The 17,748-nt window shown below is 37.1% G+C and overlaps 1 protein-coding gene across 1 annotated transcript; it reads right to left on the bottom strand.

Moving 5' to 3' along the window:
• Window positions 1–248: 248 nt before the first annotated feature.
• LOC132603981 (agamous-like MADS-box protein AGL27) lies at window positions 249–16,786 on the bottom strand. Its single transcript, XM_060317282.1, has 7 exons — window positions 16,567–16,786; window positions 3,916–3,994; window positions 3,219–3,274; window positions 3,050–3,149; window positions 2,565–2,606; window positions 1,813–1,854; window positions 249–1,722 (listed from the first exon to the last, which is right to left on the bottom strand). The coding sequence occupies exons 1-7, from the start codon at window positions 16,749–16,751 to the stop codon at window positions 1,609–1,611; spliced, it is 618 nt and encodes a 205-aa protein (XP_060173265.1). The 5' UTR covers window positions 16,752–16,786; the 3' UTR covers window positions 249–1,608.
• Between the last annotated feature and the right edge of the window lie 962 nt (window positions 16,787–17,748).

Genomic DNA, 17,748 nt, shown 5'->3' with positions numbered 1-17,748 from the left:
ATAGCTGTTGTAACGAGACATTGGCGTAAGAAAAGCGCAACAACAACAACACACCCAGTGTACTCCTACAGGTAGAGTCTGGGGAAGGTAGAGTGTACGCATACCTTACCTCTACCTAGTAGAGATAGAGAGTCTCTCTCCGATGGACCTCGCATTCCTCATTGACGTCGGCTCTGACCATCCCAAAAGAGCACGGTCAGATCCGAGACAAACAGAACCGTAATTGGCGTTGGTAGGCCAAAGGAAATATTTGTGTTTGTTCTGGTAAGGGAGGCTCCCTAAACAAGGGTGATTGTTGGTTGATAGGGGGAGTGACTAGTAGCGTTCTGCTTAACCAAAGCCTCTCTTAGGTAACTTTTGGTCCAGTAAAGTTTAATAGCACTACTTAATACTAGCGCCAAGTGTCACCAAAAATATGAAGGATTTGAATTCATTTTGCATGTTACTCTTCAATAGAAATTTTTCCTTTAGAAAGGCCCAAATCTTCCGTTTCAAAACCATTCTTCTTCCTATGATCTCTTATTTTTTTTTTCAGATTGTAAAAATCAGTTGAAACTCAGTATAAGTATTAAAAACAAAATGAATCTAAGCCCCTCATATTTTAGTATACACATGGCAAGTATCAACTATGGTATACCACATTACTGGACCAAAAACTTACCGGAGGTAATCCCATCCCCTCCTCCTAAAGAGGGTCATTTGTACAAATGACCTTTTACAAGGCAACCAATTCAGTTATGTTCCCAGTCAGCCCAGTAAAGTAAATTTGTCTGTAAATGGAAAATTCATCTAAGGCGAAAATTGAAAGAGTCTTCAAAAAATACCCGTCCAGTGCAACAAATAATACCTTGAAGGAAATCATTCGCGACCCATTAGTTATCTACTTATCATGACCATTCTCATAAAATTTTAACCATGCTAGTGCTCTAATAGGACAATCTTCATCCCTTGTTACCACTGACATGAATACCGTGAAGAAAGATATGATAGAGCAAATTCCCAAGAATGAATGGTAATTCGTGGCATAAGAATTTCAAACTATGTGAAACAGCAGTGTTTCTCAAGAATGAATTTAAAAAAAAAAAAAAAAAAAAAAAAAAAAACTTCTAAGTTGCTGCAAGTTATTTTAACAAGTGCCCAAAATAACCACAATGAGAATATATGGTCCTTAAAAAGAAAAAGTCAAAAGTTTTCGAAATAATGGAGTTCCTCTTGGACTTATTTAAGACCTCAGCAAGAAAGATGCCACCTATATTTGAACATTATACAACTTCAGAACAAGAAAAGGTATAAGCCCGTATAACTCAACCTCTTGTATCAGTCTAGCACATAAATAATTTAATCAGCATGGGAAACAAAATAAGGTCGGGGCATGCAACAAAAACACTGAATAGATAAAACATAAACGCAGGGCCGAAGCTCATCTTGACCTTTTCAATTACATACAGGTGAACAATTGGTTTTACTGAAACTGCTCAATATTGTTAGTTATTTCTGAAGATAACTTGCCTTAGCTAATTTCATGTGCAACATGACACTAAATATAGGAACCCCATAACCTTCGCAGGTTATTCCCCTGGGGCCTCTGCAAGGCTATTTGGCAAATCACTAGAGAAAATTCAGGGTCGCTCTCTGTTGTCCGCAAATTATGTGGGTTGGTGGAAGGTCAGTGGAATCCATAGATGTGTCATTCAATTCCCCCTTTTTCTGGATCCTAGCTATCTGTATGGGCATATGCATATCAATTAGTTAGTTAGAAAAACATGAAAGAGGTCTAATTAGTGATAGCAGATTTTGTGAGGTATGATTTACGTTGTCCTCCAGAAGTTTGTTTTCCTCTCGCAGCAATTTTTCCTGCAAAAAGGGGTATCATATGCAGTCTAACGTAAAATTTAATATGATATTTAATTCATCCTAAAACAATTAAAGATATCTGATGACATTTGTTGATTACAAAGCTATATAGAGCTGTAGAAAGCAGGGGTGAAGCTATCAACTCTGTCGACTTGAAGGAATGAAGACAATGCATCCAAGATCATAACTTTGCTCCATCCTATGACAAATTAGGTAGTCTTTATATGAGAAGGCTAGAGTATTAAGTTTGGTAGTCAATTAAGTTTTACCATACATTTAGACCAACCTATGGGACAACTACATGGTTTGCTCCTGTTTACACTCCTTTCAACAATAAGACACTGCCCATATTTGATTGAATTTATTAAGCTTATGCATTCTTTTGACATCAACCTAGCACGCAAGCACGAGTCCTCAGTTGAAACCAAGGATGACGTGTTCAACCACGGAAAAGAGGAAGAGTTCAAAACCAGAATGCATAGTTCTAGTAGATGAAAAGATGCTACTTTTTCTAATGTGTGAATTTTTGGATAAGCTAAACCTAAAACAAAGTTCAGGGAATCAAAGTCCTGTGGTAAAGAGATTCACAGGACACAGGCAGATAGACCAAACTCATAACTGCGGGAAAAACTAATTTTCAGTAGTTCCTGAAGATACAGATGGCTTACCAGAAAATAAGCAATGATGTGCCAATGGAAATGAAAACTTACCTCCTCATGAAGACCCTTAACAGATTCAAGCATCAAATGTGTCTGCACAAAACAAAGTTATTTAGATTTGCTTCGTTCTGAGGCACTAACTGAAAGGGAACCAGATTATAATACAGAAGTCAAACATTATTTACAAAATAAATGCAAACGCTTCTAAAAAGACAAAGCAAAAGTAAACAAAAATAAAATGTATATAGCTGGAGGAATTCACTAACAAGTATGGTTTCTCACCATTTGGATGAGAAAATAAATCATGAAACAAAGCATTGAACGCATACAGTTACGAGAGAGGTGAATGAAAAAAACATTGAAGTACTCTAGCTGAAGATTGTTAACTTGTCATGTCTGAAAAACATGTTGTGACAGCTCCTAGTATTAGTAAAAGCCCGAGGCAGTAAGAAGGGAAGCTGATAATGCATTTTAACGCCAGAGTTCCAAATGATGCAATTACAATAGGGCAAAGGTAAAAAGAATTGTAGAAAGACCTGTCTAGATTTGGTTTGTATTAGAGCAGTTCGAAGTTCGTTTTCCAAATGGACAAGGTCTGTCACAGTGAGACCATCAGCATTAGTTTCCTCAAGTTGCCTGTCAAATTGAGACAGAGCATCATTAGTATAAGCTTTAAGAAATAGAAGTGAAGTATAAGATCAGTACCTTTCTGTTGTTTGTAACAGTTCTCCCGTTGTCACGAACCTTGAGTATTTAGAGTGCTACGAAAAATGTAAGTATGATTATTCAAGGTAACATTGAATATAGCACCCAAATGATTACTGAGGATACATTGCAAAATATGTTTGAATCGATGATAAGTTACTAATCAATTGTATTAGCTACATGAATGAACAACTAGTCAGAGCATGCTTCCTGGATTTGATGAAATACTATGCATGTCTAGTATAACTCATTTTAGTCGAGCAACAGCAAGATCTTTTTATGATAGGTATTTTAGTTGAACAGCAGCATGATCTTTGATGCACTATGATGAAGAGTAAGCATCATTAATAATTTGGACCTCCAAGCCGGGGAGGTGGCACGCGTACGCTAACGTGTATATTTAGTATCTTCGGACCTATTAAATATGCAGGAAGTTACATGTATTTCACAGTTTATCTGGAAATAGTTCCAGTTAGATATTGATCTTTGAGCAGTTCAGGGGTGCTTTTTTTTTTTTATTTGTTTTTTTTGAAGAATGCAATTTCAGAGTTACTTAATACTTATCAGAGTGAGGCAAAGAGTAACCAAATTAATAGAGAACTTAGATTTATGCACAGACAGTGCACTTAGTTTGGATCTCCAGAGAGGATTCTAATTCACTAGAATATAACTTGATAGCAGTCAACTAATCAAATACCTCTGTAACTTGGATTTCTGCAGAGATCTCTTTATCTGCTTCGACTTGGCTTTCGTATTGTTGAAGGATCCCTGTCAGACTGAAACATATAATGTCATTGTTGGTGGGTAAGTATAAGGAATAAATTATGGGGAGAAAATCAGTTTATGTTGGTTTACACTAGAGTGCTTCAGAAAATTCTGAACACATTTTATGATATTCAATCTGTTTGGGCGTTAGGCACTAAAACATCGAAAATACCCTCTCCATGGATAATAAAAGGGAAGCCCCTTGGAATTTGACAAAAGCAGTTTCTACGAGTCACAAATAACTATACGGACCTAGCCATTTGGTCAAATTACCGTTTGGACCACACATGCACAAAATGAGGCGTCGGGTTCTTTATCTTTTCCATAAAATGCTATTTATGCGGAATGCATTTCAAACCCACCCGGACCACTCATAACACAGTATATAAGACTCGTGATTCAGGTAATCCAATCTTCTGTGTCTACGGCAGAAGTCCCCAAAAAATGGTTTTCAAAAAATGGGTGATCAAAAAGATCGAATTACTATGCCTATCTTGATGGTCGAACTCCAAAATTAGGGTTCCTAAAAGCATGCCCTATATTATAGACAAGTTTGAAAAAGGGGAAACCCTGTTATACCACTAAACTACATGTCAGCACAACAACTGAAAAGCTGTAGTTGCTTGTTGCTTGCAGGTTCGAAATCCTTTCTTTGCTTCTCTACCCATCTCAATTTTGATTGACTAGTTTCTCCCTTTGAGCAGGCACTTGGTTTGCATTTGTTTTTGTTGCAATTTGAGAAATAAAGACACGAGAATAATATTATTGAGAAAGCTAAAATTTGTGTGTTACATTGTACCCTATTTATACCTTACTTTACACAGTACATACTACACATTTCCAATGTGGGACACTAGGTATAATGCTATGTAACACTCCGCCAGCCGGTGCATATATGTCATATGTACTGAGCTTGTTACATATGTAACTAATACGAGGACAGTGAGGGACTTGATGAAAATATCTAAAAGCAGATAATTTGACTTCACAAAGTTTGTAACAATATCTCCTAAGAGTATCTTTTGTACGATGAAATGATAGTCAATCTCAATGTATTTAGTCTCTTGGAACACCAGATTTGATGAAACACGAAGGGCTGCTTGATTATCACACATAAGTTCCATCTTACTGACTTCTCCAAATGTCAATTCTCTAAGCAAATGTTAGATCTAAACTAGCTCACAAGTTGCTATTGCCATTGCTCAATATTCTACTTCCACACTAGATCGAGCAACTACGTTCATTTTCTTGCTCTTCCAAGACACCAAATTACCTCCAACTAAAACATAATATTCAATCGTAGCAAATGTATCAAAAGGTGATCATACCCAATCAATGTCTGTGTATCCAATATTTTGCTCATAGCCTAGATCCTAGAAGAATAGTCCTTTGTCTGGGGCTAATTTTATATATTGAAGAATGTAAACAACTGTATCTCAATAACTATCACAGGGAGAGTCCATCAATTGGCTTACAACACTCACAACAAAGAAAATTTCGGGTCTAATCACTGTGAGGTAATTCAACTTGCGAACCAATCGTCTATATCTTGCAGGATCGCTAAGACGCTCCCTTGTCTTAGCATAATTTTAGAATTCAGATCCATATGAGCGTCAATGGGTCAACAATTTGTTATTCCTAGCTTCTTAAGAATGTCTAAGGCATACTTCCCTTGTAAAATAACAATATCGGATCTAGACTAAGAGACCTCAATATTTAAAAGATACTTCACTCGATTGTCGATGATAATGATGTCATCAACATAAACAACCAAATAAATGCAAAGATCAGTGTAGAATGCCAATAGAACATAGAGCGATCAGTTTCACTACAAGTCATGCCAAACTCCTGAATAATATTGTTGAACTTACTAAACTGATCTCGAGAAGACATTTTCAGACCATAAAATGACTACCGCAATCGAATATCAGGACGTGAGAACTAAATGCCCAAAAAATGCAGCGAAACATGGGAGACTAAATGAGAAGAGTGCAAGCAGCCTCGGTGAGGTGCTTACTCTTCCTCTTCGCTACCTTATCCTGTTGAGAGGTATCTGAACAAAACAAGAGGTCTTGTGAATAATTCCTTGAGAAGTCATAAATTGCTGAAACTAAGAGGATAAGTATTCTGAGGCATTAGCAACTACGAATAGAAACACCAAATTGATTTGTACTTCAACACAAAAGGTCTGACATATAGGAAACAACTTAGAAGTTAGAACGATCTTTCATTAAGAAAATTCAAGTACATCTTGAATAATCATCACATTTCCCTATAAGGCCTGAATTTTAGCAACGTCTGCCCTAATTTTGTCGATAGTGGGGTCTATTTTGACTGAATTTCCCGATGAAAGTCCACCTGCATGTATCAGCGAGCAGGTTGTGTTCCTCTTCAGTGAATACAACCACTGCTTTGCCTTCAATCACTTCATGAGGTCTCGATGGTAGTCTGACCCTTTTCTTTGGTGGGTTATTGTCCCCAAGAGCTCTAGCATAGGAGTTCTGGGCATTTGGACTTTTGGGAGTTTCTGTATCCATGGCGTCATGGGTATATTGATGAGGGTTAGGATTCTGAGGTAGCTCAACACTGTTTCTTGGATCTGGGGGATCGAGGGGTGAGAAGTGGGGGGTCCAAAAGGATCAATAAAGAGCGACATCAGCGAGGAGAGAAAGGGGGGAGATCGGAGATTGGAGGAAAGATAGACGTTATCAGGCAAGTACATTTTGAATAATCATCAATGAAACTAATAACACAAAATTCTACGGTCATACCGACTCTACTAGGACCTCAACTATCAGAATGAAGAAAAAAAGACTCTGCACGACTCTCAATTCTACGTGCAAGTGGAATTGGTGTGTTCTGCAAGTTGACACGGCTCACAACCTAATGTAGGAAACATAAACAAAGTAGGTACTATTAACTGAAACTTGGATAAATCGGATGTTCCCAAACGTATAATTAAGTCCGGAGAATCTATAACTGGACAGACTGTGGAGTTGGAGAGATAAGGTGGTAAAGGCCTTGTACTTCACGGCTTGTGCCAATTGTCTGTCACGTACTGTGATTTGTATAGCGACAGAACCATTGAAGAATGTTATGCAATAATCTAGGATACGAGACAAACAACAGTCAAATATGAGATCAGAAAGACAACCAGGTACATAAATAATACTCCCTCTGTTTCAATTTATGTGATACACTTTCCTTTTTAGTCTATCCAAAAAAGAATGATGCATTTTTATATTAAGAAATAATTTAACTTAAAATTTTCCTTTTTATCCTTAATGAAATGATTTACAGCCACATAAATATCTATGGCTTGTTTTAGACCACAAGTTTCAAAAGTCTTTCATTGTTTCTTAAACTCCGTGCCTAGCCAAACTATATCACATAAATTAGGAAAGAGGGAGTAGAATTTAGTGTGATAGGAAGACTGGGATTAGCTTGTCCAATACCTGTTGCTTTTATTTGTCATCTGTTGGCTGAAGTGACAATGGAAAGAGATTGCGAATAAAATAATTGACAAAAGAGATTTATTAGGAATATATGGTCAAAAGCGCCTGAGTTAATGATCTATGGTCCAAGGGTATTAGATTGTGAAACATATACAACAAAATTATCAGTCTGAGCAATAGAGGCTACTTGTTGAGATGTTTGCTTACTTGCCCAATATTAAAGGAACTCATTGTATTTTGTGAGATAGAGAAAACCTCTGGTTACCTGCAGTGTCAATCTAAAAAACATGAGCATTTCCTGGCGGCCGATCATATAAAGTAAAGCAAACTTCAGAAGTGTTCAAATCTATTACAATAACTACACTTGGATCAAAAAATTTCAATAAGACATCCTCTCTCATTTTTCATAGTTTGAGATGTTTGATTTTTCATTATTTGATATGCGAGAAAAGTTGAGTCAATAGTCAGCGACGAGACCACTATATGATTGGGTGGCGCAATAAAACAAAGTAAACGAGTGAATAGCTCATCTACGGTAAAAAGAATTGGACTAGCCAAAATATGATTATACACCAAATCAAGGTCATTCAGATGTCCAGCGAGTGTAAGAAACATCTTTGTTGATCCTGTTGTTTTTCAACAATGACTAGCATCAGCTTCTCAAATTCCTCCATGGCTTTTTGTACTAGTCCAAAGTAAGTAGACATATCCAATTTGTATTTCCTTTTGTTAATCATCCGAGTAATCATATCATAAAAATGAGATATGTCATTAGTGTATAAAGTGCAAGCCTTTTCCCAAACTGAATAACATGTCTTGAAATGAGCAAAACAACGACATCAACTTGGAATTAATAGATCTCCGTAGGAGACTACATAATTGAGCATCAAGCTTTTCTTAATTTGCTCGAACCTTTCATCTCCCTCAATAGCCCTTAAAGAATCTTCAATACCTTGACCATTGCACCACATTTTACCGAGAAAGTCCAAGCTAAATAGTTTGATCTTTCAATTAATGGTTTATAATAGTCAAAAGACTTGAATTTCCAAAACCAATGTTTTTGGAGCCAAAGCCTCAAAATCGAAAGAAATTTTAGTGAAGAGAATTGTAATTAACCAAATCAATAGATAGCCTCAAGAAGCCTGACTAGGTAAGACAAATATCAGTTCTGTTGGAGAACTTGTCAGAAAAAGGGCAGTAACGATTGATGTACCTTGAAAATGATTGACAAAATGACCCAAGAAGTCTGTGGAAAATTTAGTAGAAAATATTATTGAATTGTGTATTTACATTACTACATTGAATCCTATTTGTAGACACTACATTACAATCTTTTTCCACGTAGGATACTATATAAAAACCATATCCCTATTCCTATTCTAGCACTCGCCCTCAAGTTGGTGCACACATGTCATATGTACTGAGCTTGTTAAAAATGTAACTAATTCGAGGATTAGTGAGGGACTTGCTGAAAACACCTGGAAGCTGATTACTCGACTTCACAAATTTTGTAACAATATCTCCGGAGTTTTCTTTGACAAGGTGACAGTGAATCTCAATGTGTCGCTTTGTTACCACACAAGTTCCACTTGACTGATTTCTCCAAATTTCAGTTCTCTGAGCAACTATTTGATCCAAACTAGCTCACAAGTTGCTGCAACCATTGTTATTCCTATTCTAACAGTCTTAACGGAGATTGGAAGCAAGTAGAAGTTTCAAACGACCCCCACAACACTAGAAAGTTCTAGAATAAGTAGCCGAAATTGGAGAAACTTGTTGGAAAGAAGCTGGCTAGATCGAAAGTGATCGAACGTGGCTTGGAAAAGTCAGGCCGGAAAGGTGAGGCAAGCACCGCAAAATATCTATCTATGTTGAAGGCTACCGAAGCTTCACAAGTGCTGGCACGTGAATCTGGTGCACCCACTGGAACCCTAGGTTTAGACAACCCGTATAGGCGTGTGACAATGCTTCTGTGGAGGAGTTTGGTCGTTGCGCTATGATGAACCTTATGGTGGTGTTGGTTTCCGCACAACACTGCGACATTAGAACTCCACGATAAAAGCCACCGAAAAAGTTGCACAGTGACGTATTATATTTCGAGATGTCGTTGCCGTTGCTAGGTTGCACATCAAGTATTTTCTCACTGAAGTGCTGATATCATGTTAGAAATAAAGGTACAGGAAGATATTATAGAGATAAGTAAAAGCTATTGTGTTACACAGTGCCCTATTTATACCTATACTTTACACAGTACAGACAACACATTTTCCGATGGACACTAAGTAAAAACATATGCATGAACTATCTAACACTAGGAACAAGGCACGAGACAATAAATTCTCGCCCATTGGCTTAAGATATGAACATAGCAGCTCATATTATGTTTTACAGATGATTTATGATAGTGAATTCAAGAATGATGAGTATGTATATGTTAGAAACCATGATTTTCACTTGTGATATGATTACAAACATCATGTTATGATGTCATGTTTTTTTATGACAAGGGAACCCTCAGCCGCTACCTATTGGGTACGCACAGGGTAAACCTCGCTCCTGTGTAATAGCCCACAAACAACACGGAAGAGATAACCCACACTAGGAAAGTCTTGTGCGGCGAGCTCGACCAAGAAGGCAAATCCCCTGCTGTTGTAGGCAGGGGGTTTCGAACCTGAAACCTCCATTATAATGTCGTGTTTAAATGCTATAGCGTGGCCATAAGTGCCAAGATTGACCTAAAAATGATGTTTGAGAGCCATAAGAACCAAGCTATCAAATGAAAGCTATATGGCCATAAGTGCCAAAGTTTCAAAGTGTAAAAGGACCAAAAGGGGTTATATCTTCAATGTTAAATGTTTTGGGAGTAACATTAATTGAGGATTTTCGCTTTCCAAGGAGCTAGCATTTCACCTAGAAACCACATGTTCTAGAATGGAGTAATAGCTTGTACCATTCTTAATCTATACCATCTCAAGTATGAGGTAATAGTCGTGCTAGCACATAGTATCGAAACTATACGACATTATAGTGAGTCAGTTGATCGGGTGTTGGACGACTGTCATGACTCTCGTGATGTACACACAACACAAAAAATTTATGTCAGTGACTGTAGGTGCTCCCAAAAAGGTATGGTTATGGTATTTTATGTTATGCTATAGGCCTAAGGTACAATTACACATTAATGTTGTGTTTTCAGAAATGATTTATAATTTCAAAATGTTATGAAATGATGATGTTGTTTATACATTTATTCGTACATGATTCTCCTAAGGTCTCGTTTCATCGTTAAGTGGGGAGTCAATGACACTTACAGAGTACAATAGTTATACTCACGCCCTTTGGATGTCATAGGTATGTTTCCTTTAAAGATACAAGTGTGCTAAGACGACGATGTGCATTCGACATTCATCTCTCCTACCCAGCTTTTGGTGAGCCCTAATACACTCTGGTGGTGGCCAGACTTTCATGTTCTATTCATTTCATAGTTGGGCATGCCTACACATGTTTATCTTTTGTACATTATAAATGTTCTATGATACATTGTAGAAGGTGTAGATGCATACACGAGTCCTTTATGACATTTTCACATTTATGTAATGATTTCAGATATTGTAAGGCCTATTACCCTGTGATTCTACTTATGATGAGGCTATTGAGCCATATATTTAAGTTATCAAAATTATTTATTTCATGTGATATAATGTATACATGTATGTGATAACGGGTAGATATGTTCATTTATGGTTGTTCAAATTGATTCGTAACTGATAACCCAACCACAAATAAGTTTATTAGTCTATAGGCATATGACAAAGTCCTAATGGAGGTTTTATAGAGATGTTTGGAGGCTAGAGGTGTACCTGTGGTGTACACTAGGGCGATCTAGGATATATACGATTAAGCCAAGACCTAGGTAAAAACAGTGGTAGGAGACTCAGAGCATTTCCCAATTGAGATGAGGTTGCACCGGGGATCAACTCTTGTCCCGTTTTTATTTTTCTTGGTGATGCATGAATTGACGAGGAAAATCTAAGGTGAGGTGCCATGGTGTATGTTATTTGTGGATGATATAGTTTTGATTGACGAGACTCGCGGCGTAGTTAACACTAAGCTGGAGGTTTGGAGACAGATCTGAAATCTAAAAGGTTCAGGTTGAGTAGGACCAAGACAGAATATCTAGAGTGCAATTTTAGTGATGTGGCAGGCGTGGAAGTGAGGCTTGATACACAGGATATCGCAAAGAGAGGAAGTTTCAAGTATCTTGAGTCTATTATCCAAGGAAATTGGCAGATTGAAATTGATGTCACACATCGTATTGGTGTTGGGTGGATGAAATGGAGATTTGTATCCGGAGTCTTGTGTGGTAAGAAGGTGCACCAAAACTTAAAGGCAAGTTCTACAGAGTGGCGGCTAGACCAACTATGTTGTATGAAGTGGAGTTTTGTAAAGCATTGTCTCGCTTGTCCTTCCATATTAATAGTCGTAGTATTACTCTTGTAGTTTCTTGTCCTTCGATTTTTGTTGATATCTGTTGTTTCTTGATTATCGTATTATTTTGTTATAGTTATTGTTCCTTTTTTCAGAATGTTTTTATAGTATTTTGCCATGGTTTCTTCACTTCTGCTATTTCTTTTTCCCGACGTGTTTTGAATGTTTTTCCTTGAGTCGAGGGTCTATCGGAAACATCTTTACGTCCCAAGATAGGGGTAAGGTCAGCGTACACTTTTCGCTCTCCAAACCCCACTTATGGGATTACACTAGGTATGATGTTATCGTTGGTTATCGGAGTTTGGAGTTTTATAGTCAACGATTTATCGATGCAGGGTGCTCAATTTACTTATTGGTTTAGCCGTTAACCCGTAAGAACTATTAGACTGCATTTCTACCCAATGTACATAAAGTCATCTTTAGTCTTTAGGAACCTTAAAGCACTCCACTCAATTCATTCTTGGCTATCGCCCAAATTTCCAACGCTCCAGCCTCCAGATTTCCTTATAGCATATTCCATTTATTATAGTAGCCTGGTGTTATTATCACTCTTTTGAGAAGGAACTTGATGGTGGATATAATACATCTCTTCTGTGCTAGTCTCATGTGATCTCTTTTTATTTTTTTAACATTTCTTTTCTTATTTCTCCCGTCTTCTTTCTCTTATTTTATTTCCTTTTTTAATTTCAATTTACATTTCATTTCCCTTCGAAGGGAGCTACTATATATTTTGAAAAAGAATACCGAATTCGAACACTGAAATACAAATTAATTTGTCGAGGTATTATTTAATTTAACTGATAAATCGAGCTATAACTGCTAAACTGATATCGAATCACCAATATCTTATCGGTTTGGTCAGCAATTTAGCACACTTTAAAGCCAATAAGTCAAATCATTTAGCATAAACATTCAATTGAACCGCCCGATAAGCACCCTATGTTCAGTTGGTTCGCTCAATGAAAGTTAAAAGGCATTGAATGCTAATCATGTACGCCTCCATAATTTGGGTGTGACAACTTGTTGAAGATTCCAGTTAGATGAGATCAAACTTTGAGGTACTTCCACAAAGCGAAAAATGCTAGAGTATGAGACAATCAGAGTGAGAAAGAGTCAATAAAATGTTACACGATTATGAGATTATTGTATTTTAACACTTTTGCTATTAATTGATAGACGCTAGATCAGTTGTTGACGACAACTCAAGTGGTGTTAAGACTCTACAACAAATCGTGGATACTAATACCTGTTGCACACTATTGCTTAACAATTTAACCTGATTAATTTTTATTTTTAGGAGATGCGTGGTGACCTCCCGAATGTACATCAGAGGATGGATGAAATGGAGGTTCACATCTGATGTCTTGTGTGATAAGAATGTTCAACCAAGACTTAAAGGTAAGTTATATAAAGTGATTGTTAGATCAGCTATGTTGTATACAACGGAGTGTTGGCTGGTCAAGAATTTGCACATCCAGAAGATGAAAGTAACGGAAATGAGGATGCTGAGATGGATGTGAGCATACAAGGAGAGATAGAAATAGGAACGAGGATATTCGGGACAAGATGGAAGTGGCCTCTGTGGTGGGCAAGAATGGTTCGGACATGTGAAGAGGAGATGCACAGACACCCAAGTGAGGAGGTGTGAAAGGTTGGCTATGGTGGGTTTGAGGAGAGGTAGAGGTAGGCCGAAAAAGTATTGGGGAAAGGTGATTAGACAGGACATAGCACACCTGCAACTTACCTAGGACATGACCTTAAATAGGAGGTTATGGAGGTTGAGGATTGGGCACAAGGTTAGTAGGTGTCGAGCGCTGCCTAGTTTTCCTTATCAGTTTTATTATTATTACTCTCCTATTATTTTTTTCTTCGATTCCATTATTACATGTTATTTTCTTGACTTCAGTTATCGTATTACTTATTGTTGATACTATGCTTTTCTCCATTAGCTTCAAAATGGCTTCTTTACTGTTGTATTTCCTTCAACATGCTTTGATATAATTACTTGACTCGAGGGTCTATCGGAAACAACCTCTCACAAGGTAAGGGTAAGGTCTGTACACACACCACCTTCCGAAGACCCCACTAGAGGGATTAACTAGTATGTTGTTATTTTGCAAGTATAACTGACGTTGGAGAACAAACCTCAACTTCTAGTGGTGTACCGTCCCTAAGTGATGTTATGGGAGCTCTTATAAAATTGAATAGCAAGTCTAACAACATGAACCAAAGGATGAACCATTTGGACGAGACAAAAGTTACTCTTTGGGTTGGTACCACTCCTCTTCAACTAAACTTAAGAGTTCGCACATGCATGACCCCGACTACTTCCACACCACCACCACCCTTCCAACTACATTAAGTGTTGCAACAAGGTTAAATCACCCATGTTCAAAGAGATAAACCCTTCCAAGGCTACCCAAATCTTGATCCACCATCACCATACCATCCACAACCGTTACCATACCCATAACCTCCTAATAAACAACCACAATACCAAACCAGAGAATTATCAAACAGAGATAGTGATCATGGTGAAGATGTTGGAGAAGAAAGTCAAAGTGAACATAGAAAGCGGAAAGATGGCTTGAAGCTCTATTTGGTAGTAAGGAGACTTATGAGAGCCTTAGCTAAGGAAGTACAAAATCAACGTCGAAGAAAGAATCTTTTTTCATGGTAGATGCAGGATTATGGGTGATGTTTGCTCAATGATCATTGATAGTGAAAGTTGTGTAAATGTGCAAGGCAACTCTGGTAGACCAATTGAACTTGCCTACAAGGAAACATCCTACACCACATAGACTTCAATGGTTAAACGACTTTGAGGAACTCAAAATCTACTAGATAGTAAAGACCAATTTCAAGATTGATAAGTATTATAATGAAGTTTGGTGTGAATGTAGAGCCAATGCAGGTTTTTATTTGCCTCTAGACTAGCATTGACAATTGACAATATCATCAAGAAGCAAGGCATGATGGAAGGACTAACAAGTATCCTCTTGTTAAAGATGGACGTATATTCACTCTTTTACCTTTGACTCCATTAGAAATTAGTGAGGATTACAAGAAATTAAGGGAATTGAGTGAAAAGGCAAAGAGTGAGAAAGAGAGAGAAAAGTGGCACGTGAAAAGAGGTAAGAAGTGAGGATATGAGGGAAAATGAGGGAAAGTTTCCACCTTTGCAACATGATGGTGAACTTAGAGGAAAAGAAAAAGTGAGTTTATTAATTAGTCATCCAAGTGGTTAGAAGAGGTTGAGGACAACCATTCTATTATACTTCTTATGTATAAAGACTGTTTTTTTACTATTAATGAGTGACTCCTTCTTTGCCTAGTGTTGTTTCTACTCTTTTCAAGACTATGAAGATATCTTTTCTGATGAGTTCTCAAGGGGCTACCATCTTTATCGAGCATCAAATTAACTTTGTTTCGGGTTCTCAACTTCCAAATCAAGCGGCATATTGAGCAACCCGGAAGCCGCAAAAAGTTGCAAAAGCAAGTTGATGATCTTCTTGAGATGGATCTTCTTGTATTGCATCGTGATCGCAGCGTTACAAACACGAATGCGAAGGACTTCCTATGTTGACTTTCCAGCACAAAGAGCATATCGTGAACGCAGAGAAGGACCTTCCAGCACCATATTGCCATCGCGATACATTTTACCACGATAGCATATAGCATAGCAGTTAAGATTGACAGTAGTTAAACTTTCCAAAAGTGGTTACTAACACTTTGGGGCCTATCTTAGGGTTATTTTAGGCTCTTCATGTAATAATTAGCTTTAATATAAATACACTAAAACCTAGCTTATTTGTTTCTATAACCGTGGTGTCTGGACCATCTTGCGCGCACCTCAACTAATTCTACGGATACCTGCCACCTCCCACTAGCAACAGGTACCAAGTAGCTCTGTCCACCAATGCTAGAACATATGAGAAGAAATCACGTAGTGTTTTTTCTCTACTGAAATTTGTACCTGAGCTCATGATGCTCAACCCACTTCATTGACCACAAGGCCACACTCTTGGGTGCTAAACCCTGGATTATTTTGATTAGCTTGTTATGAATTCATAGATTAATTCGTGAGACTTGGAAGTGATCTTAGAGTTGTCTTTAAATTTGGCTTAGGATTTGCAAAAGGTTATCTTCCTAGTGATGTTCTAGTAGTTTTAGGTCTTTGCTTGATTGTATTAGGGGTAATTAGGATGTTTAATTCTAGTTATTGCTACTATTTTATCATACATTGTGTCTAGCTAGCTAGTTTTCTATTCTTTACTTGCTTTCTTAGATTAATATTTCAATTCCAATCTTGTTTGGTATCACCATTATTGAAAAATAAGGTAAAATATATGTATTTGGATGTGTGTATTCCCAATCGTATTATGTAGACATCCTTGCATATCACATGCAAAAAAGGTGAACTCTCTTAGGCAGGCACCTGTAAGATCAAGTGAAGAGATAAATACCAAAACCTGCACCGCTAAAAACATTTGAGTTAATTAACGTGTCAGCCTACAAACTAGTCTTCCTAACGACTCAACACGTATATCAGAATAATAGTATATGAAGAGGAAATTATTTAATAATCAATGATCTTCAGATAAAGGATAAGTGCATTAATTAGAATGAAATGAAAAAACCTGTTAGTGTTGGAGAATTCGTAGAGTTTGCCATTATTGGAGAAGATAACAACAACAACATCAACATCGCACAGTATAGAGAGTTCTTTAGCTTTCTTCAATAGACCTTTCCTTCTTTTACAAAAAGCAACTTGCCTACAGCTTTTCTCTTGGATTCTCTTTATTTCCACCTTCTTTCTCCCCATTTTTTCCCCTAATCTAAAATTATCAGATACTGTTCGTTGTACATATCTAAAGATTTCCTATTTTGTATAATCAACATTGGTCCAGGGTTTTCTCTACAGTTTACATTTTTGTTGTATTACTACGTATGCTCTCCCCCGCTTCATATCTCCAAAGGGTCCCTTCAAACATCTTTTCGGGATTTCTCTGTTTGTTTTTTTTTTTTCATTTTAATTACAAATGGTGCTCTGTGTTTTTACTTATTTGGTCAAGTCCAGTGGACAACTCAAAAGAGGGAAAACGATGATTGTATGACAAGTTGGCTTAAAACGTGGAATAAATAGAGACAGCAACACTAAGCCATAAGATAAATATCTGATGGGCTGACGGTAGTGTTGTACTTCGTACCCGAGTGGTTTAAAGTTTTAGCTGCAATTTGGGACTACTTCCTCAATTTCGGCTTATTGGCTGGAATTTGGGACTACTTTGTACTTGGTACCCGAGCGGTCAAACCAGACTTTTCGATTTATCTACGCCCTTGGTAAAAAAATAGAAGTGCTTATCAGTCAAGTGCAATAAGCCAAAATTAGTCGTAAGTTATAAGTTGACCATTCCTAACTTATTGTTTTTCAGTTTACAAGCACTTTAGTTTGACTAAAGATTTTACTATTCTATCCTAATATTATTTTGCAATCTCTCAAATACCCTTGCAGAAATAAAACCCCTAACCCTCTTCCTAACTTCATTCTTTCATACGTTCCTTGGGTGCGACCGCCATTAAGAAGGAACCAAGTTTATGATCTGAGAGTGTTTATTATAGTTGAATGTTTTAATAAATTAGCAACAAACAAAATTTCATTAAGCATTTGTTTCTTCTGTACAAATATTTTTGTACATTTTAAGTATTTTTGCACGATTCATATTATTATTTGTTATATCATAGATTTTATTATCTTTTAAATTATCATAAAAATTATATCTATAAAAAAGATAATCTAGATTTTATATTAAAGATAATGA

The sequence above is a fragment of the Lycium barbarum genome, chromosome 7 (assembly GCF_019175385.1).
Source record: "Lycium barbarum isolate Lr01 chromosome 7, ASM1917538v2, whole genome shotgun sequence".
NCBI classification, from domain to species: domain Eukaryota; kingdom Viridiplantae; phylum Streptophyta; class Magnoliopsida; order Solanales; family Solanaceae; genus Lycium; species Lycium barbarum.
Note: the sequence above shows the minus strand (reverse complement) of the source record. Positions and strands in the feature narration are given on the sequence as shown.